The 23,844-nt window shown below is 39.3% G+C and overlaps 1 protein-coding gene across 7 annotated transcripts in view; it reads left to right on the plus strand.

The window, feature by feature from the left end:
* The first annotated feature begins 2,869 nt into the window (after positions 1–2,869).
* Positions 2,870–23,844, plus strand: part of mtmr1 (myotubularin related protein 1) — a 41,432-nt gene continuing 20,457 nt past the window's right edge. The window contains exons 1-7 of one of the 7 annotated variants that reach the window (XM_012968570.3): positions 3,026–3,498; positions 7,514–7,619; positions 11,521–11,544; positions 14,742–14,795; positions 20,302–20,377; positions 22,354–22,448; positions 23,402–23,509. In XM_012968570.3, the coding sequence (XP_012824024.1) occupies positions 3,353–3,498; positions 7,514–7,619; positions 11,521–11,544; positions 14,742–14,795; positions 20,302–20,377; positions 22,354–22,448; positions 23,402–23,509 (609 nt within the window). In that variant the 5' untranslated portion in view covers positions 3,026–3,352. 7 annotated transcript variants of the gene reach the window in all.

Below are 23,844 nucleotides of genomic sequence, written 5' to 3' on the forward strand. Positions count from 1 at the left end.
AGCAGCTAAGTACATTGTGCTAACAATATTAAATGTGCAAAATTCCAACCAAAAAAACCCTACTATAATAAGCAGCTAAAACATTGTGCAAACAATATTGAATGTGCAAAAAAAGCAGCTAAAAAGTGTATTGTGCCAATGTGTAAAATTCCACCATCCAAATCAGAAATAAACCAGTTATACAGGTATGGGACCCATTATCCAGAACATGGTCGGACTGGGCCGCCGGGACACCAGGAAAAATCCTGGTGGGCCCCAGCGGCCCAGTCCGACCCTTGCCGGCGCTCCCCCTTCTGACTGTTCCTCCCCTGACACGTTCAATTAATACACGCTTGGGGAGGCCCTGCACCCCCCTCCGACCCTGATCCCGAATGCTTGGGATCTGGGGTTTTACAGATAAGGGGTCTTTCCGTAATTCGGATCTCCTACCTTAAGTCTGCTAATAAAATTATTTAAACAGTAATTAAACCCAATAGAATTGTTTTGGCTCCAACAAGGATTAATTATATCTTCTTTGTGATCAAGTACAAGGTACTGCTTTATTATTAGAGAGAAAAAGGAAATAATTTTTAAAAATGTGAATTACTTGATTAAAATGGAGTCTATGGGAGATGGCCTTTCCATAATTTGGAACTTTCTGGATAATGGGTTTCCGGTTAAGGGTTTCAATACCTGTACTACAAACCACCAATTCATGCTGAAAAGGCACTTTTGCTCTCTGATCCCCCATTGGCATGCAGTATTTTAGAAATGGAGGGAGAGGGGCACACGTCCTCAGTCTATTCTGGATACCACCACAAACCACCCCCCATGTTTCTTTGTCCAGCATTGTGCACTTGCATGCCCATGTCCTCGACCATTAACCTTCTCTGCACCACAAAGTATCTCAGCTGGCATCAGTCAGATCAATCTTTAAACGAGACATCATATAAAAATTAAGAATGTACCAGTAAATTAAACTCCTCTAGATATAGGATTGTTTCGGACTGATTTATTGAGAAATGCCACCAAAACCTCTCAGTACACTGCACTGTAGGATAAGAACCAGAAGCTAGGCTGACCTGATAGGGAACTGAAGCCTTTCTTTTTTTGTGTGAGCGCAAGGCTGTGATTGGCTATCCCCCTCCTGCTGTGCTTCTGGCAGGAACTGTTAGGACACACCCACCCTTCATTTGAAACAGGGACCTAGAACTAGAATAGGATCTATAGGGAGCTCCAATAAAGGGGCCATTTTTACTGATAGGGTAAATGTTTAGCCCAAAGTGAAACCAGCACCATATATTATTCATAATTGCCTACAAAATTAGGGTTTTTTCCATTTATCCAATATGTCTCCTTTACTATACTGGAAGCTTAGTTTCTTATATCCCAAAGTGCACTGCTATCTTAAACTATCAAGCCAGATGACTTAAGAGCCAAAAACTGTTACTAGCAAGTAAAAAACCTAAAAACAAAGTCAGCCTGAAATGGAACAATCAGAAAGGTGTCTGGACATAGCCACTGCCATCTTGGGAAAAAGTTGTGGTGAAAGGCTGCCAGGGACAGGCAATCTGTGGTATCTGGCAAATGCCAGAGGGATTGTTGTAAGTGCCATAGATATTTACTATTTAGTGGGTAGTGTAGGCTGTTTGGGCCTCTGTCTACTTGAAATGCCAGGGCCTATTTTGAATCCCAGTCCAAAGGTGGGTGCTAGGCAGCCAAGGACAAGCAGCATGATGGGACTGAGGCTGGTAAGTGCTAGACACAGCTAATATAAGTATTACCACATTGCACCATTGCCAGGCCCATATCACGTTCTATGCCTAAACATCTCCTACATAAACTCTGAAATTTGCTTTATCTTCATGTAGGGGATCAGAGAACCCTGTCCCCTGTTTCTCAGTCTGTGATCTCATCCAGCCTAGAGACTGGGGAGGGATCTGATTGGCTTGGATGCCCCAGTGCACGTCTGGGAGAGGTGTGCCTAAGCTTTGGAGCCAAAAATCTAGGGGGGGGGCCAGCAGTTTATAAAGGGAGCCCCTGCTGTTTGCCAGTGCACAGAGAGAGATCCAGAGTGAGCAGCCAGTACAAAGTGTGGTGTGTTCAGACTTGAAAGAATAAAAGTCTGCTGGACTGCTAGGGAGTATAAAGTCCTCTGTGGAACTCTCTGTGTGTGTGTCCCCTGGAATGAACAGGTATTGCCCGTTCGCCTGCTACGTGGGAGCAGCCACCCTTTTCAACGGGGAAGGTACTCTGGGGCAGGTAGCGCTACCTGGGGGGGGCTAAAGAGCTCTTGGGGAAGGGACTGAACTGATTTAAAGGGTTTGGGGGTCTATCCAAGTTGGGGCTGGGCAAGTACAGAGACTGTGCCTGCAGTGGATAGCCCACACAAGTTCCTCAGGGCAGGATTATCAATCATCCCTAAAGCTGTTCTATTTTCTATTTCAAAAGTTATATAAAGTTCGATATTGCTGCAAACCGTGTGTGATTATTTCCAGGTGGAAATCCCCTAGAGGTGTGTTCCTCAGTGTCCACTAGGTGGAGGCACTGCGCTGTTCCCAGTATCTATATTTCACTGAGAACACACAACTCCTGTAAATACAGCCCAATATTAAGTGAATGTGCCAAGAAAGGGTTACATTCATATAAAATATTATCCACCTTTCAAAACGAATATATATATTTTTTTAAAGTGACGTCTCAGGGTTCCACATTTTCACCAATCACATTGGAGAGATAAGCGGATTTCCATTTAGGAAACTGGGTAATATGGAGCAGTCGGTGCCCCTAGTAGTTACAATAAGAGTAAAGCAGATAATATAAGAGGAAGCCAACCTCAGTGACTAAACCCGCTATGGTGACGCACCCATTCCCCAGAACAGCTATTAGTAACTACGTGTCACGTGTGTCTACATCATTTTATTATCTTCAAAGTCATCCTCAGCAGGAAGGAAAGCAATAATCAGGCAAGACGCAGACAAGACGGTAACTATAAAGCAATGGTCATTTGTTATTACACCCACCACTGCCGCCACTTCCCTAAATCGTTTTCCCAAAAAAACCGCAATATAAACTTTGCGCAACTGAGACACACAAATAACCATCCTCCCCTCAGCGATGTCTAGTAGCAGCCGTAGTGCATTGTGGGACACAGCAGCTTTCTGTGCCGCCGCGGTGCATGATGGGCTCAGGGCCGATTGACAGTCCAAAGACATGGCGGCTGTGTGAGTCACTGGGTCTCCCTCCCCTGTGCAGGAAGCCGGCAGGAAGAGCGGCCTGAAATCCGGCTTTTCCTGTGCGATAAGCAGGCTAAGGGGGGGTCAGCGGCCGTACAAGTATCCGGAGAGGAGGGAGGGGTGGAAAGGAAGAGCCCATGGACAAGCTGTCGGGTTTGGAGGCTGTGCCTGGAGGGGGTGTAAGCGCTGCGGGTGCGGCGCCTGCTGCCAGAAAGCCTCCCCGGCCGTCCGCGCCCCCCTCGCTGCCCAGCTCCCGCCAGCCTAGCGTCGAGACTTTGGACAGGTACAGTACAGGGCAAAAATGCCACTCCCAGGCTGAGGAGTTAGGCTTGCATGGCTGAGCATCATGGGAAAGCAGTTATTAATCAACAAAAGAGGGGAATGAAATTGGGTAAATAATGCAATGCAGGATGTAACTGCGCAGCTCTAAAGCTTCATTGTGGCAGTGCCACGGTAGGCAGCACAGACCTGCATATGGCTGTAGGGGTTACTGCTGAGGGGAGGGATGTGAGGCTTCTCCCTATTCATTCTGTGAAATAGGTGCTACTTGGTTCCCCAAAAGCTTAACAAGTGAAACTGTGTCACCCTCAAGCCTTGCCTGTGCTGCTCTCACGGCCATACTGTTATGTTGGCATGTTTATAATAATGGGATGCGCTGTCTACTGTGAATCTGTGCTGAATGTCTGTGTGAGTGATACATCGTTTTAGACAATGATTACCCTTACCAGGGTATGATTTGTGCTTTGAGCTTCATTGGCAAATAGATGGCTATGCTTTGGTCTGTTTGGCCACTGTTGTACTGCCCCTAGTAAAGATGTACATTGTACTTTACATTGCCCTGAAGGAGGGTGTGCTTTGGGCCACTCTGCCCTGAGGATGGTGGGCTTTTGGGTGCACCATTCTACCCTGATGGGGGGTGTATGCCTGTAACTGCTCTGCCCAGTTTAGGAATGTGCATTCAGCTGCTCCAAGAGTAGCATCCATACAGCTTTTCTTCTCTATAAGGGGGTGTGTGCTTCTATAGACTACAAGGGGCCTGCTTTGGGTTGCACTATTATCCTACCAGTTATACAGACTTTACAGATAATTCTTGTTTACATATCACTTAGTGGCAATACACTGACTCAATTCAGAGTTGGCAGCATATTGCCTAATGTATGGTGGCAATGTGTATAGCCTGCCTGACAGATACCGGGATTGTGTGTTAATGCACTCCTCCTCAAATGATCTTTATATTCTCCTGTCATGATACCATTGTTTGTCCAGGATCCAAATGATTGAATCAGCCTGATTTGAGCCAACACATGACCAACCTTGATAAATGAGCAGATCTTTCTGTGTAGTCTAGCTTTATCCCCTATGATTTGTTCTCAGTATTGTTTGAATACTATTTGTACAAACCTTTGCTAAATTTGCAGGTTTCTCCTTGTGAACACATAGAAATAAAACTAACACAATCCACAAGATTCTTTGGGTAGCCTGGTAGTGTTTTTATCTCTCTCTGTAGGTCTACCGACAGCCACCAATGTCTTACATCAGAATTCTCTGTGTATACCAAGCTTTAGTTTACATTATTTCAGGGGTAGTTTATGCAAGGGATTTTTTTGTAGTTTTCAGTATAAACTAGCACATAAATGCAGAATGACAAAATGAGCAGGAATCAATTAGTGTAAGGTGGAAATGTTAAGGGGAAAGTAAAATTATGTAGGTTGACAGCTGGTATACAGTGCATGGTACTTGTTAACTCAACACACTTGCCATCCCTATATAATCATTTTGCTAATGCTAAGCTTGTCCAAACTGGGGAAATCCTGGAATAATATTACAGGTAGGTCCCATCATATTGTCATTATTGCAGCAGAGGTTAAATAAACACAAGTTGAAAGAAAAGTTGTAGTTTGTTAAAGTCAGTCTCACTGACAAAATTATGTAAAAGTTAGAAATCGGGTTAATATTTATTGTGCAGAGCCAGATATGTGGGAAGTTTATATAATTTTGGTGGATGTGTGTCTTTTTTCAATCTTATCTAAATGGTAACATAGAGAGAGTTTTTTTTTTTTTTGCACACAGTGTTTGAATTTGTCAGCCTATGAAAAGAGTTGTTACTTTCTGGGATTTGCATAATGAAATTGTGTATTATGCATTTGTAATGTTTTTAATGTTACTTGAAAATACTGTTGCAACTTAAAACATTATTTGGCTATGTCTTTCCATTCTGGTTCTGACCAGCTGGCATCGGCTACATTGTGCTACTGGGCAGCACGGTGGCTCGGTGGGGGTAGCACTTGTGCCTTGCAGCACTGGGGTCCTAAGTTGGATTTCAGCTTGGGTACTATCTGCAAGGGGTTTGTATGTTCTCCCCTTGCCTATGTGGGTTTCCAAAAGCATACATGGAAGTTTATTGGCTCCTGATAAAATTGCCCATTCTGTGTGGATGTTATAGGAACCTTAGACTGGAAGATCCACTGGGGGCAGGGGCTGATGGGAATGATGCATGATCTCTGTAAGGGAGGAATGTGCTGCATTGAACTGTGTGGGACAGATAAAGTGGTTTGGGAGAACAGATTGTATGCTTACTGCCTCTTGTGTAGATTTAAAGGGAACTGAGGGTTTGCAGCTTTAATAATCCGATAGGATCTAAAATTTGACTGAAACTATTTATCCTATATGTTTGGCAACCTGTAATGGGTCATTTCTTACCCACTCTTCTTGTCTGAGCCCCTAGTCACTGGGTGGAGGATTGAATGGTTTACAAAGGGCAGAGCTAAGGATTTTTCCCTCATGCTTCGATTTATTCCTGACAAGGATATGCTTGATACTCTTAAGCAATAGTATACATGTTTCTGTTTGTTTAAGCAACAGAGAAGCAATGATGTGCAGTTTACTGGCAAAAGCATTTCTCTGACCTGTTTGCTTAGCTCTTATTATTTTCCATTCTTTACTAAACTCTGGCTCATGGACCAAGGAAAACTGGCTGCAATTTATAATCTTTCTGGCTGCAATTTATAATCTTTCTTTGTCAGCAAAAAGAAAAGTTTAAATTTGTATAATATACCCCTGATTTTAACTCTTACTTTACTCTTACTCTTAGTTCAATGCAATGATAAATGTATCTTAATTTATCCAGATAGGATTATAGCCCCACAAAATACAACATACATAACTGACAGCACATATTATGTTCGTTCCTACATACCCTCTAAATTGCCTTGCCAGAGGTCTATAAATTGCAGTGTCCATTTAAAAGACAAGTTAAGCCAAATTCACTTGCAGGTTTCTCCGTATCCCAGGCACTCCCCAGTGAATTCAATTAATAACCTTATTTTTCAGACTAGTACTCCTCTTTGTGGAAAAAGTTCACTGACCCAGGGCACTGCTAAAGTAGCATTTCATGGCTATTTCACCTGTATTTCTCAGTCATCCCTTACTAGACTTGGACTTGTACATCATGTGCAGTAAACTAACATTTTCCAATTTTATTCTACTTTGCATGCTCAAGTCTTAAGTCTGCTCCTGGGAAGTGTACATAAGAAGCGCGTGGAGCACTGCATTAGAAATCCTCAGTGCAATGCACTTTTTTCTACCCGTGTAGGCGCAGAAACGAGTGGGCTGGCCAACCGATATCTGGCCTGAAATTGGCCAGATATCGATTGGCCAGATTAAAAGATTCAGTCGGATCGGGGGCCGCATCGGCTCGTTGATGTGGTCCCCGAACCATTGCCGCCTACATAATCCGGTCGTTTGGCCCCAGGGCCAAACTATCGGATTATTTATTTTTTTTAACTTCAAGCTCTCCGATATCGCCCACCCGAAGGTGGGGATATCTGGGGAAGATCCACTCGCTTGGCGATCTCGCCAAGCGAGCGGATCTTACCGTGTATGGGGACCTTAAGGGTCAGTTTGTGAGACTAAATAGGACAAGGGAATTTATTGTGAAAACAGATTGTGTAAATAATTCATTTATATTTAGATATTCAGAAGTTTAGATACTTTTTATGCACCTTTTCTACATAAGCCCATCTTTTTAAGAAGTATTTGTTCCTCATTTACATTTTTACGGCTGTAGGTATAACAATATTTTGATAATAACCTTTATAAAATTAGGCAGGTATGGGGTTAATTCACATGCAAAGACAAAAACTGGATTTTTTCCTTTTTTGACATAAAATGTTTTACACGCCTTTATAAATATACCACTTTATGCATAATTCTCACCTGCATTGTTTCTCTTTTTCTCTGTCCGTGTCTTTCTCTCCGTCTGTTTCACTGTCACTAATTGTTTTTGCCCTTCCCTGCAGTCCTACTGGATCACATGTGGAGTGGTGCAAGCAACTAATTGCAGCTACAATATCCAGCCAGATTTCAGGCCCTGTTGCCTCAGAAAATGTATCCAGAGATTACAGAGTAAGTGCATTTTAACATGGCTGTGTGTAAGACTGCTGGGAAGCACTATGTTCTTTTATTACATCTTGTATAGCCATGCACATACACGACAAACGTTTGGATATTGATCTTACATTTGAATTCAAAGGCCTAAAACTTACATTTAGATTGAAATTGTAGGATTAAAGTCCTAAAAATAACAAATCTAACTGTTTCGCATATTAATTGCCAGACAACAAACTTATGAAAGTTATGTTCCAGAAATACTTTGTAGGATATTGTCAGATAGGTAATACATACATGCACAGATATTATTGTTATCCGACAGAAATTTTCTAAGCTGTCCAATCAACTAAATAATCACCACGGCTCGAAAATTGACTGGATGATAATTTAGAGCCCATACACAGTCCGAAAATTAGTTTTTTGACGATATATAGCAGTGTGTGTATGGCCAGCTTAAGAGTTAATAAAGGGAAAAGTGAGATTAGACATTTATCAGTTACCTTTTTGTAATAATGTGGGAACACAAAACTAACTATTTGCATACACAGAGTAATTCTGCCTGACTGTATCTATGTGACCAGCTATATATACAGTGGTGTGAAAAACTATTTGCCCCCTTCCTGATTTCTTATTCTTTTGCATGTTTGTCACACTTAAATGTTTCTGATCATCAAAAACCGTTAACTATTAGTCAAAGATAACATAATTGAACACAAAATGCAGTTTTTAAATGAAGGTTTACGTTATTAAGGGAGAAAAAAAACTCCAAATCTACATGGCCCTGTGTGAAAAAGTGATTAACTTAACTGTGGTTTATCACACCTGAGTTCAATTACCGTAGTCACCCCCAGGCCTGATTACTGCCACACCTGTTTCAATCAAGAAATCACTTAAATAGGAGCTACCTGACACAGAGAAGTAGACCAAAAGCACCTCAAAAGCTAGACATCATGCCAAGATCCAAAGAAATTCAGGAACAAATGAGAACAAAAGTAATTGAGATCTATCAGTCTGGTAAAGGTTATAAAGCCATTTCTAAAGCTTTGGGACTCCAGCGAACCACAGTGAGAGCCATTATCCACAAATGGCAAAAACATGGAACAGTGGTGAACCTTCCCAGGAGTGGCCGGCCGACCAAAATTACCCCAAGAGCGCAGAGACAACTCATCCAAGAGGCCACAAAAGACCCCAGGACAACATCTAAAGAACTGCAGGCCTCACTTGCCTCAATTAAGGTCAGTGTTCACGACTCCACCATAAGAAAGAGACTGGGCAAAAACGGCCTGCATGGCAGATTTCCAAGGCGCGAACCACTTTTAAGCAAAAAGAACATTATGGCTCGTCTCAATTTTGCTAAAACACATCTCAATGATTGCCAAGACTTTTGGGAAAATATCTTGTGGACCGATGAGACAAAAGTTGAACTTTTTGGAAGGTGCGTGTCCCGTTACATCTGGCATAAAAGTAACACAGCATTTCAGAAAAAGAACATCATACCAACAGTAAAATATGGTGGTGGTAGTGTGATGGTCTGGGGTTGTTTTGCTGGTTCAGGACCTGGAAGGCCTGCTGTAATAGATGGAACCATGAATTCTACTGTCTACCAAAAAATCCTGAAGGAGAATGTCCGGCCATCTGTTCGTCAACTCAAGCTGAAGCGATCTTGGGTGCTGCAGCAGGACAATGACCCAAAACACACCAGCAAATCCACCTCTGAATGGCTGAAGAAAAACAAAATGAAGACTTTGGAGTGGCCTAGTCAAAGTCCTGACCTGAATCCTATTGAGATGTTGTGGCATGACCTTAAAAAGGTGGTTCATGCTAGAAAACCCTCAAATAAAGCTGAATTACAACAATTCTGCAAAGATGAGTGGGCCAAAATTCCTCCAGAGCGCTGTAAAAGACTCGTTGCAAGTTATCGCAAACGCTTGATTGCAGTTATTGCTGCTAAGGGTGGCCCAACCAGTTATTAGGTTCAGGGGGCAATTACTTTTTCACACAGGGCCATGTAGGTTTGGATTTTTTTTCTCCCTAAATGATAAAAACCCTCATTTAAAAACTGCATTTTGTGTTTACTTGTGTTATCTTTGACTAATAGTTAAATGTGTTTGATGATCAGAAACATTTTGTGTGACAAACATGCAAAAGAATAAGAAATCAGGAAGGGGGCAAATAGTTTTTCACACCACTGTATGTACCAATTTTTAGGCATTATTTTCAAATGTTTTTTATAGTCATTAGTCTGCCTAAATATGCCACCAAAGTCCTTTTTTTGTGGCTGTGAATATCACAAGAAGATACCAGCATTAGTGACTTATATGTTGTTGGATTCACAAGTATTGGAGTGCTTAGCCTGGGCAAACTTTTGTTAGGTACTAGGTGCTGTAAAGTGTGACAAAATCTGCCTTGGGTCAGATAGAGGAGAAGTATTTTGCAGCAAATCCAGTGTGCTGCAGATTTGCTTTAAAGGAACAGTAACACCAAAAAATGAAAGAGCTTTAAAGTAATAAAAATATAATGCACTGTTGCCCTGCACTGGTAAAACTGGTGGGTTTGCTACAGTAACACTACTATAATTTATATAATAAGCTGCTGTGTAGCCACGGGGGCAGCCATTCAAGCTGGAAAAAAAGGAGAAAAGGCACAGGTTACATAGCAGATAACAGATAAGTTCTATAGAATACAATAATGTTTTATCTGTTATCTGCTATGTGCCTTTTCTCCTTTGAATGGCTGCCTCCATGGCTACATAGCAGCTTATTTATATAAATTGTAGTAGACTTTCTGAAGTAAACACACAACTTTTACCAGTGCAGGGCAGCAGCACATTATATTTTAGTTACTTTTATACACTTTCATTTTTTGGTGTTTCTGTTCCTTTAACAAACATGTTATTTTTGTCTAAAACTGTGCACATTACTTTGCATTTTGTGTTATGCTGTGTGTTGTATACACTATTATTACAATGCGTTTATAATGGTGGATGCTAACATTATCTGAATATTATATCCAATTTAATGGAACATAATTTACTGTCCCCCTTCACAACCTGAAATCATTTAATATTTATTCCATGGCTGTTGCTTATGTGCAAAGGCTTTTATGCACAGAAGGAATTTTTCTTAGCACAATTTAAGGGTTTTGTATCCTTGGCATTAAAAAGGTACATTTCACTTCCCATATTAAGTTTGCCTTGGAAAACATCTGGATTCTTATTTCAAACCTCAAACTATTTATCTGTAGTCATACATCTATTAACCAACTGCATGAACATATTTAAATTTTCATGCTTGTGCCCAGACTTCATGCAGATATTTTTGCTTTATCAGCTTCATCCACCAGCTCCACTCCAAACATGGTCTACACCACTGTTTTAATCCTATTCCATAACCAAGTACTCCCTAAGTACTGTTCAGCCTATGCAATATACGGGCTAGGACATAGATCATTAGATTATGTTACTGTGGTTTATGTATATACTAAACAGTATAGAAGTTGCATAAATATAATTAAGGCAGACCTCCTTCCACATAGACATATTTAACCAAATGACCATTCATGGACACTGTGCCAGAATCCAAGCCATCAAACTAATGTCTGTTTGACCCAGAACAGATGGGAAAAGGACACAGAAGAGGCAGGAGTTTTAAAGGTGTCAGTGCCTGCCAGTTCTTTTCATAGCTTTATATAGGAAATACTCAAGGCAGTTAAGAACATTTGGATGAAATGGTAGACTAATCTCTGAAGAAATTGTAGTTTATTAAAGCACTACACTTTAATTTTTCTGACCTATGCATCACTGTTGAACAGTTACAGTACACTGCAGTTATACACATTGCATTAATTCCAACATATGTTAAAATTCATTGATATACAGAAGTTTTATTATTGTTCATAATATTGTGCATTTTAACAGGTTTACAAGAGGCCTGATCTCAGGGTAAGATATTGTGGCTTCCTGCAAGTTGGCCTGTTTGTCTGCTGTGGTGTGTTAAAAGTCTGTATTAGGAGGCCCATGATCAGAATCTCTGTTTTTAAAATTAGACCAACACTTGTTAGTGCACAAACATCTCAAAGAACATTAAAATTGTCTAGTGTTGTGTCTGTTTACTATATTACCTTTTGAGATTTTGATTTTAATCCTCCATTGTGCGTTTTGTCTTTGTAAAAGAGCTACAGGTGTGTCTGCATTTTGCTTTTGTTCATTGTGCCATATTGTTTTCTTTTTGTGAACTATTTGTGGGTTGTCTCACTTTGAGATTCTTATTGTTGTGTATTTTGGCATTCAAAGTATAAAACCGCCAGTCCTGGTACTTTTAGGACCATATGACAAGTAAATCTTCTGTAAAGATTTCCTTCCATTGCAACACATTCAAAATTGCCACAGGTATTTCTAAAAAGCTTGTATTTCTGCAAGAATTCCTGCATTTTAACATGCTGTATTTGATTCAAGTCACTTGCCACTGTGAACTTCTGGAATTACTCCTAGGCAATTCTTCACAACTGCATCAGTCACACGTGTGCCATAATTGCTGTGATAACAACAGTCCATAATGAGAGGAGTTATGGTTTGTTTTGGCATGTGAATCATTTATGTAACAGGGGCTGCAGGGAGTCCCAACAGGAACGTAACTAGTGATTAGAAATGTGATTATTGATTACTTTTGGGTAGCTTATTAAAGGCAAAGTGACACATTTAAGACGGTTTTAATTGTTTTTTATTTTTCTTTTTTATATTTTTATTTTTATTTTTTATATTTCTGGGTATTTGAATAATTTAACTTATTATTCTGCAGGTCAACAGCTTGGAATCAAGTTAGGATCTTACGTAACCTGCAACCAGGCAGTTGAATGACAGACTGGAATATGAGAAAAAATTAGGAATAAAAGAAATAAGGAAAAATAAAAAAAAATCATCATAACCATAAAAACCTTTTGAAGCTGCTTTCTAGTTGCTAGATTTCACTTACTCTGCCAACCAGATGGCACTTTAAAATTTAGGTTAGAAGTTGCAGAATATTAAGTCAAATAATTCAAAAACACAGAACAAAAAATAGAAAATGAAGACCAGTTGAAAACTCAAAATATCAGTGTGTACAGTTAAAATATTTTTTTTACTTAAGTACTTTATCTTACAGTAAACATTGCATTTTTGTGAGTTACTATTATTGTTGCACTTTTAAAATGTGTTGGTTGCCACACTGGGAATTACCTGGTCCGTGTGTGTGGTTTTGCTGGTATCACAAAGTAGATCTTGCCCAAATTAACAAATGGTTTTTAGACAGTCTGCAAAACTGGTTATATACCCTTTATGGAACTTTGATAAAATATTGTTTAATGTCTATGCATGATGTATGGCCAAACTGCATGATGGTTGTGTTTTGAGTAAAGCTACTTATGTGACATTGGTCCCCAAGCATGCAGATTTTTAGGAGATTCTAATGTTGCAAAGAAGAATTGGTAAGTATGAACAGCATTTATGCAGTCTTACACACCGAATTACAAGAATCAAATAATCATCTGCCTCACACACCCAGAGTAAGGGCTTATGTGCCTGTTCAGGTATAACGTTTATTGGACATAAAGTGCAAAATAACTTCTTCTGTCTTCATAGTTACAAGAGTTGTAATTTTACATTCTTTGTCAAAGCTTTCAGTTAAATAATAAGTTTCAAATAGAATTAATTAATTTGTAGGGCTCTTTTATGCTATGCTACAGTCAGACTGACTATTCATTTACATATATTGGATCGATTATCCAGAAAACTTCCCATAGGGGAAGGCTATCTCCCATAGACCCCATTTAAGCAAATATTTCACGTTTTTGAAAATTATATTCTTTTTCCCCGTAATAATAAAACAGTACCTTGTACTTGATCCTAATGCAGATATAATTAATCCTTACTGGAGGCTGAGCCTATTGATGTTATTTAATGTTTCAGTTATTTTTCAAGACAAGGAATAGTGATCCAGATTACAGAAAGACCCCTTATCCGGAAAACCCAAAGTCATAAGAATTCTGGATAACAGGTTCCATACCTGTAAATGTAATTCGACTGCTTAGATAAGTACAGGGGACAGTCAGCTTTGGTTGTCTGCCAAATGATTGAAACAATATTAAGGAAAAAACGGTTGCCATCCCTAATTTGATATCCATCCATTTGGCCCATGGGCTGAATTGCATATGGAACCCTGTATGGCTTCCATTGTACAGGCCAGTTTGGTTTGCCTTATAAGCATGTTCCATTGCACTTATCTAAGCAGTTATTTATTTTGTGCTTTCATTTTTTTTGCTTCAGTGTTTGTTTTGCAACATCTTCAACTATGCATGATTATACCTGTTTTATGCCAACTTATTTCTTGCATGTGTTTTCCTCAGGTCTTTTGCATATGCAATGTAATTGCTTGTTTTTAAAAAGACAGTACACACTTTCTGTTAAATGCCTGCTGGTTCATTTCTTTTGCATTTTTATTCCAGTGTTGCAATAATTGTTACAACTGCACTACGACTTAAATATTGAATATAGAATAATATGCATGCATTTTATTTTGAAGCTCAAGAATTTTTGTTATCTTAAAAACATGATAGTTACCCTTAAGTCATTGTATATGACTGGGGCATGAAACACTCTGGACTAGTTGAGCTCCTTGTTGCACCTCCCCAATAGAAGGAATACCCATTGCAAATACTGGCAGTTATCAGGTTTAGTATTATAGTAGTGTAGGTGTATAAAGTAGCCCTCAGTGTAATTCGATAAAAACATGAACTGCAAAGACACACCTCCACATAGCCAGGCATTATAACATATGAGACCAAGACACAACTGAAAGAAATAGGCAGTTTAAGCTTACTGTCATCTCAACACTAATTTTGAGGATGTAGAGCCTAGCTCACGCATGATAACCAAACTTCTGTAGGCATTTTTTCACTTTCACTTCACCAACTGCATGCATATCATTCAAAATATCTGTTTTTTTTCCTTAAAGGAATGTCTTTTACAATATCTTAGATATGAAAAAGTGAAAGTTTTTACTGTCTCTTTAAATTGTGTATTTCATGTGCTTTGTATTGTTGTGTGCATGATTATTTCTCTCTTGTTGCCTCTGTTTTTGTCCATCGCTGCCTTTCGCTGTGCAGGATATTCAGGACGAGCACAATGGGTTTCATTCAGAGTCGGAGACTGAGCAGGTGGCAAGTTCTTTTTTTCCCTCACTTGTATGTTTCTGCTAAAATTAGTGCATGCTGTAGCTACTTTCCTGTGCCAGTGTAGCTTGCCTTCTTTGTTTAGATAAATATAGCAAAGGTGGAGATGCTTTCAGTCTGAGATTGCTGTCTTTAAAAAAGTAAAACTGCAAAAAGAAAGCTAGAAAAATCCTGCAGGTTCATTTGTTATTAGTTATAAATAGGAGGTGCTTCTTTACCAATATGGAACCTCTGTCCCTTCCCCTCCCACCTTCTTGGTACCCCTTAAACTCTTCGCCAACCACTCTTAACAGTTAGCGCAAAGACGTGACAGCATTATCTTGATGTAATTTCCTTTATGATGATGGAGAGTCTATAGTTTCAAATAGACTAAATAGAATTTCATACTCTCCATGCTGGCTTTAACAGGACAGGAGGAGGAAGATTAAAGGGTTACTTGACTTTAAATTTAGCCTGGGCTTTAGTTACCCTTTTACTTTATTTGGCCTTGTATTTGGGCATAGGGCTGCTGTGCCACTTTTCGTGACTAGGGACCCTTTGCATAATAACTTACAATCCCAGTCCTTACTGAGCAAACTTACTTTATGGCACTGCCCTCGTCCTATATGTGCTTCATGCAGAGTGTACTGGACAGGTTTCATCACCGTCCTCACTGTGAGAATGTACTCCGCATCTTCAAAATTTAAACTTGATGGAGTATGTCTGTTCTGCACTGTGCAAGAAAAACCAATAATATTTGTTTACTTTGCAAAAGGGTCTGTGATTTAACAGGTTTAGGGATGCTGGTCTACAAAGCAATTGAGATCTTTTAGTCGGTCAAGTAACCTATTCCTGCTTCTCCTGCATCACTGTTAAAGTAACAGGATTAATATTGCTCACTGGAGTTTATTTGTCACTGAAAAATAATGAATACATTATATGATGCAGGATCTCTTGCTTGAGACCTTATTTTGGTTCCCTGTGGCGATTCTTAATAACCTTGAGTAAGTCACCTAGGGGCCTATTTATTGTGCTGTGTAAAACGAAGAATGTAAAAGAAAAAAAATGGTGCAAAGAGCTATGTAAAATAAATGACGAATTTATCAAGGCGTGTTTTAGTTTACACTGTCCGAACACCAGATTTAAAACTGTTATTTTACGGTCAGTTGTTCTGTACAGTTGTGCCTTAGTAACCGTTCAGGGCTGAAACGGCAGATAAGGAGGTAGAAACAATAGGATTTCTACCTCCTTCTGCCGATTCAGCCCTGAAGGCAGGTTTTCATCAGGCGCCTTGTATGGCGCCCAATCAAAATCTTTTAACCCGCCCGATCGGTGAGTCGACTGATATCAGCAGCCTCCTGCGATATCGGGCGACTTGCCGACTTGCCATACACACACCGAATATCGTACGAAACGGGGTTTCGCACGATATTATCGGTGCTGTGTATGGCCAGCTTTAATCACCGTGATATTCTTTGGCCATTCTAATTGTTCTTAGAACCCTAATGTCTGTGTCTGTGCTGGCAGGCTAGGTACGGTGAGAGATATGAAAGGAAATTAGATATGTACTGCTTCTTATCTATTCCATGGGTCAGTTGTCTGTATAACACTCCTAGAAGTGCCTCCAGATGGCTTGCAAGAGAATGTAAAGGGCAAACCTGGTGCCAGGTTGTGCTGTAGTGTTTACTTACTGGCTGGAAGAATAGAGGCATATTTATAAGTGAGAGAAAATTCTGCTGCTCTCTCTTTATTCGTATAGGATTTTAAGAATGAAATTCTGCCACTCTCATTACATGTACAAGTATGGGATCCCTTATCCGGAAACCCATTATCCAGAAAGTTCCGAAGACCATCTCCCATTGACTCCATTATAAGCAAATAATTCTAATTTTTAAAAATGATTTCCTTTTTCCCTGTAATAATAAAACAGTACCTTGTACTTGATCCCAACTAAGATATAATTAATCCTTATTTGAGGCAAAACAAGCCAATTTAATATTTGAGTGATTTTTAGCAGACCTAAGTTATGGAGATCCAAATTAGGGAAAGACCCCTTATCCAGAAAACCCCAGGTCCCGAGCATTCTGAATAACAGGTCCCATACCTGTATAAGGATTCTGCCTGTTATTAAGTTTAGTTAACTTTTTGTGTTGTGTCTGCAGGGGCTGTTTTATCAATAAAAGTGGGTGGAGTGTGTCCACCCAAGACTGAATGGGACAGCTAAATTATGCTGTTAAACATAGTAGAAATCTGACTTCAATGAACCCACCTAATTTTTTTGTTGTTACATATTTCAACTGGTGTCATTTGCCACATGCAGTAGATGGTCCTTCCTATTGTGGTGTTATTGTCTGGAAGTGTTTTTGTACTCCTAAGATAATATACAAGGATCTATTATAGGTCACAAAGTCTTTAAGTGAACTTAAGGTTTAAGTGCTATATACTGAGTTTTTGTAGCATTTACAGTGGTGTGAAAAACTATTTCTGATTCCTGATTTCTTATTCTTTTGCATGTTTGTCACACAAAATGTTTCTGATCATCAAACACATTTAACTATTAGTCAAAGATAACACAAGTAAGCACAAAATGCAGTTTTTAAATGAGGGTTTTTATTATTTAGGGAGAAAAAAAATCCAAACCTACATGGCCCTGTGTGAAAAAGTAATTGCCCCCTGAACCTAATAATTGGTTGGGCCACCCTTAGCAGCAATAACTGCAATCAAGCATTTGCGATAACTTGCAACGTGTCTTTTACAGCGCTCTGGAGGAATTTTGGCCCACTCATCTTTGCAGAATTGTTGTAATTCAGCTTTATTTGAGGGTTTTCTAGCATGAACCACCTTTTTAAGGTCATGCCACAACATCTCAATAGGATTCAGGTCAGGACTTTGACTAGGCCACTCCAAAGTCTTCATTTTGTTTTTCTTCAGCCATTCAGAGGTGGATTTGCTGGTGTGTTTTGGGTCATTGTCCTGCTGCAGCACCCAAGATCGCTTCAGCTTGAGTTGACGAACAGATGGCCGGACATTCTCCTTCAGGATTTTTTGGTAGACAGTAGAATTCATGGTTCCATCTATCACAGCAAGCCATCCAGGTCCTGAAGCAGCAAAACAACCCCAGACCATCACATTACCACCACCATATTTTACTGTTGGTATGATGTTCTTTTTCTGAAATGCTGTGTTACTTTTACGCCAGATGTAACGGGACACGCACCTTCCAAAAAGTTCAACTTTTGTCTCGTCGGTCCACAAGGTATTTTCCCAAAAGTCTTGGCAATCATTGAGATGTTTTTTAGCAAAATTTAGACGAGCCATAATGTTCTTTTTGCTTAAAAGTGGTTTGCGCCTTGGAAATCTGCCATGCAGGCCGTTTTTGCCCAGTCTCTTTCTTATGGTGGAGTCGTGAATACTGACCTTAATTGAGGCAAGTGAGGCCTGCAGTTCTTTAGATGTTGTCCTGGGGTCTTTTGTGGCCTCTCGGATGAGTTGTCTCTGCGCTCTTGGGGTAATTTTGGTCGGCCGGCCACTCCTGGGAAGGTTCACCACTGTTCCATGTTTTTGCCATTTGTGGATAATGGCTCTCACTGTGGTTCGCTCTAGTCCCAAAGCTTTAGAAATGGCTTTATAACCTTTACCAGACTGATAGATCTCAATTACTTTTGTTCTCATTTGTTCCTCAATTTCTTTGGATCTTGGCATGATGTCTAGCTTTTGAGGTGCTTTTGGTCTACTTCTCTGTGTCAGGTAGCTCTTATTTAAGTGATTTCTTGATTGAAACAGGTGTGGCAGTAATCAGGCCTGGGGGTGACTACGGAAATTGAACTCAGGTGTGATAAACCACAGTTAAGTTATTTTTTAACAAAGGGGGCAATCACTTTTTCACACAGGGCCATGTAGATTTGGAGTTTTTTTTCTCCCTTAATAACGTAAACCTTCATTTAAAAACTGCATTTTGTGTTCAATTATGTTATCTTTGACTAATAGTTAACGGTTTTTGATGAGCAGAAACATTTAAGTGTGACAAACATGCAAAAGAATAAGAAATCAGGAAGGGGGCAAATAGTTTTTCACACCACTGTAAATAACAGTATGCCAATGCACATTAACTGTAGCAATAGCAGTATTAGGGAGCTCAACCCTCTGTTAACTTACCCAAATGGGTATCAGGTGCAAATACTGGAAGAACCTCACCTTGCATGTGGGTCAATATCCAACAGCAAAAAAATCCAGTAGCACACTGAAGATGCAAGCCGTGAAAATTTTTTTATTTTATTTGCCCAAGTACATATAAAAACCAAGAGCAACGTTTCGGGCCCCTCCGGACCCTCCCGGCTTGAGAAAGGGTCCGGAGGGGCCCGAAACGTTGCTCTTGGTTTTTATATGTACTATGGCAAATAAAAAAATTTTCACGGCTTGCATCTTCAGTGTGCTACTGGATTTTTTTGCTAATGCACATTAACTGTAGCCTCATTAGCCTGTGCGATTTTTTCATTCCAAATTTCAATTAGTTATGAATGCTTTGATGAAGATATGTTTGACCATCCCATTTTGTTGCAACTACTAATGTTGAACTTCTACACACCTAGGATATGATGTGAATGAGATGTTTCTTAATTCTTTGTAGGACTGTAGACACTATATTGTATCCTCTTGCAGCTAACCAGACAGAAATATGTATAATTTTAAACCAGGCATAACTTGCTGACAGCTGCTATGGCATTGTATATGCATAGAAGGAAGCAACCCCCTAAATGCTTTAGGTTGGTCTTTGCTATATCAAGGCTTATATTGCACAAGAGTGTGTGTGTTTAGGGGTGGCGTTAGGTGTGACTTTAATTGAAATACAGCTGAAAACGTTTTCCCATAGACATTCTAGTTGATTCATCCAGTGTGTCATCACGTAAGAATGGTAAGGATGCTCAAATGTAACTCTGTGGGTTGGTATTTTATGGCATTTTGACAGCCACCTGGGTGCCTAATTTCCACAGGTGTCAAAATACCCCATGTGCCATTGCCCTAACCATTACATTTCTGGCAGTTGCTGCATTTAGTCAATTAGGGCAAACAATGTGGGTAATAAAAACAAATTCTGCAAGGTAGGAGTAGTAGTTTCTAACAACCAATCAGATGGCACTTTCAAACAGGTAGCCAGTAAATACTACTAGGAGGGTGAATGTGAAGTTTAATGAGTGACATTTTTTTAACATGTTTAAAGTGAGACATCTAAACTATATAGTCTTTCCTCGGGGGTCAATGCACCGGAACCGACTGTGCAACTGTGCGTTAGCAATTAGAAATGATGAAATAAATTAATCACGATTGTACAAGGGAGACTGAAAATAACCCCATCTACTGACATAAAACTTATTTTAGCTTCGCTGCAACTAAACAGATGCAGATAGCAGGGACAACATTGTTTTTCTTCAAGACTATGGGAGAAAGAGTTTGAATTTGTGCCAGAAATGCACAGATGGGAAACCGGATTTATTTCTTGCCTTTTGTCATTTGCCAGGCCCTGAGAGATGGAAATAAGCTGGCACAGATGGAAGAGGCACCACTATTTCCTGGCGAGTCTATCAAGGCAATTGGTGAGAACAAAAATCCTCATCCATAAGACAATTTTGTCCCAAACAGAACACTACTCACTAATGAGTTTTGTGTCCTAAGAGGTTGTTGCATTCTCCAAAAAGGGACTGTGCAATACACAGCTCAAAGGGAGACGGCTCACCACCGTTTGCCCTTAAATGTAGCTGACAGGATTAAACTTTAATTGAAATGTTGTTAGCCCTAGCCTTGATAAAATGTTTTTTTGCCGTGGGTTATGGAATGGTAAAAAAAAAGCCAAGAGGGTCCTTAAAGAGATTTTGTAAATGGAACATGTTTTTAACAAAACACATCAATTAATCACGCTTCTCCAACAGAATCCTGCATTGAAGTTAGGGATGCAGCAAATCTCTAGATTTGGTTCGGGATTCGGCCAAATCCATGGTCCTGGCCAAACCGAATCCTTTAAAATCACGTGCCTTTTTTGTCACATGGAAACTGAATATGCAAATTAGGATTAGGTTCTGTATTCGGCCAAATCTTTAGCAAAGGATTCAGATTTTGGCCAGATTCTAAAATAGTGAATTTGGTGCATCCCTAATTGAATCTGTTTTACACAAGACCAAACAGATTTTTTTATAATTAATTTAGAAATTTGACATGGGGCTAGACGTGTTCTTAGTTTCACAGGAGCCCTAAGACATGTGACTTGTGCACTGATAAACTTCAGTCACTCTGTACTGCTGAGCTGCAAGTTGGAGTGATATCACTCCTAGTGGTAGATATGAGAATAGCACTCAATAGTAAGAAATCCAAATCCATCTTGGGACTTCTCCAGTTACATGGGAGTAGGAGAAACAATAGGTTACCTGAAAGCAGTTCTGTTGTGCAGTGCTGGCTTCTTCTAAAAGCTCAGAACCAAGCACAAAACACTGAGATGGCTGCCTACTTATTACAACTAAAAAAATATATTTGTTGGTCCAAGAATACAATTTTAAATGGTAGACATAATTATTTGCAAAGTGAACAGTGTAATATAATAATAAGAACTATACCATAAAAATCATGACACAATCCCTTTCATGTCTGAAGATTTTTATGTAAGCGGGAAAGACTTTATTGTCCATAATGTTTGTTCTACATGACTAGATAAGGCAATAAAACCATGCAACGGTTGCTGTAGAAAGTAGCTATACAGATATAATGACATCTGTCAATTGTCATTGCTGTCTTTAGTACCTGTACTATATTACCAAAATTATCTGCATACCAGGATATCCAACATTCCATTCTGAAACCAAAGCTATTAATATTTTTTCTCTTTTGCTTATATAACAGCCATAACTGTACTGGGGTGGCTTTTTGCTAGATATTGGAACGTTATTTGTGGGATTAGCAGTCTCTATATCTTTAGTGAAGTTGTTGTCTGATGTTGGATCAGGCCTGGCTCACAATGGGAGTTCCGGACAGGTTCTTCCATTCCCTTCTCAGAAATCAGTTCTATACAGACTTTATTTTGTGCACTTGGAAATTACAATGTCACAAAGTAGGAAGCACAGATTTATAATTGTATGCTGTTGAATTAAACTTTGCCTGACTAACTGTGGGCCCTTCCTGAAAATATCAGAAACAACTGCAGCCATTTTTCCTCCTCCACTGGGCTTTATAGTCAGCCCTATGCATTCAGACACGCAAGGTTCTCTTGGCAACCACCATACCCAGAGTCCAGTGATGGCATCCTTTACACCTCTGATACTTATGCATGGTGAAGTTCATAGAAACCCATGCTTTTGAGCTCTCGGGTTGAGAATGAATCTTTGCAGTAAGGTTTCCAGATGAGGATGTGTGGTATTTATGTACTATGTGCATCAGCTCTGGGCATCCTCCAGTTCTTTCAGTTTTTAACTGCTAGGGGGTTAATGTGAAAACAAGGAAAAATGCCTTGTAATTGGATTTTTTTAAAATCATCCTTGTATATTATTTGTATATTATCTAACGTGTATACTGTCCATTTCTGTAGCTAAGGACGTTATGTACATCTGTCCATTTTGGGGAGCAGTGAGTGGGACTCTTACAGTCACAGACTTTAAGATGTACTTTAAAAATGTTGAAAGGGTAAGTTTGTCTTCTGTTTTATTTATGTAGTAGGTGTATTTTCAAATGAAAAGTAGTACTATTATAATACAGTCTTTCCATCAATTTTGCACACTAAATATTATAAAACATTTATAATGTCCCAACATATTCTGCATCACTGTAGAATAGAAGGGCCTATATATATATATGCAAGTACTGACAGGTTAAGAGGGCCCTGCTCATCAAAGTTTACAGTTTTCTTGTGAGCGCAACACTTTTTAAAAAAAAAATAAAAATAAAATGCATTGTATACATTTTATTTGAACTGACATTTCCAATTAATTATCAGTTATATTATTTCAAATACATTATTTCAAACACAAGGTTCTTTAGGATGTACTGAGACATAACAAGTTCTGTTCCTCATAAATGTGTCAAGTGTTTTCTAAATGTGATACAGTTAGAATTGCTGGGAATCCTTGTAAATCCCAATTTACATTTTCATATATCTTTTCGTAACATGGGGCAGTTACTTGGCCTTAGACTATTTGATTTAGTATACAGTAACAAATGAGTGAATTGCCCTAGAGCAGGGATCCCCAACCTTTTTTACACATGAGCAACATTTAAATATAGAAAAAGTTGAAGAGCAACATAGGCATCAAAAAAAGTTCCTTGGGGGTGCCCTGTAAGAGCTAGGATTGTTTATTTGGCAGCCAAATGTGTACTGACAGACTACAGGATGCTCTGTTTGGCAGTACACATGGTTTTTATGCCTTCAAAACTTACTTCAAAGTTAGAAATTCAAAAATGAGCACCAGCTTTGAGGCTACTGGGAGCAACATAAAAGGGTTTGGTGAACAACATGTTGCTCACGAACCACTGGTTGGGGATGACTGCCCTAGAGCAATCTGGGAAAATAACACTAATTCAAATGTTTTCTTAGGTGTTCATCATTATAATGCAAATGTATTTTTTTTGTTGCATTTCAGGACCCTCCTTTTATTTTGGATGTTCCCCTTGGTGTTATAAGCAGAGTGGAGAAGATTGGTGTACAGAGTCAAGGAAGCCATTCTTACGGCATAGAGATTGTGTGCAAGGTAATACTAAATGTATTTAACTTATTCTTGTTTGTCATGCAATGAGAAAACCTGATTTGATCCCCATGTAAAAAAAATATATATATATAAATAAATTCCTGCAGAATTGTACTTATTACAGGGAAATACCAGTATTTCAGCTCTCTTTTTATGCTATGAGAGAACCTCATAAGTTGTGCCTGCTTTGGAAATGAAAAACTTAACCAGCACACCCCCACTGATGTTACATCATGCTTCCTGGTTTGCTATGCCATGGCCGGCAAGTTATATAGCACTTAAGAACAATATTAAAATAATTTATAAGTCCCTATTTGTTATGAGGTGACTGAGTTGCA

Source organism: Xenopus tropicalis, chromosome 8 (genome assembly GCF_000004195.4).
Source record: "Xenopus tropicalis strain Nigerian chromosome 8, UCB_Xtro_10.0, whole genome shotgun sequence".
Classification (NCBI taxonomy): Eukaryota; Metazoa; Chordata; class Amphibia; order Anura; family Pipidae; genus Xenopus; species Xenopus tropicalis.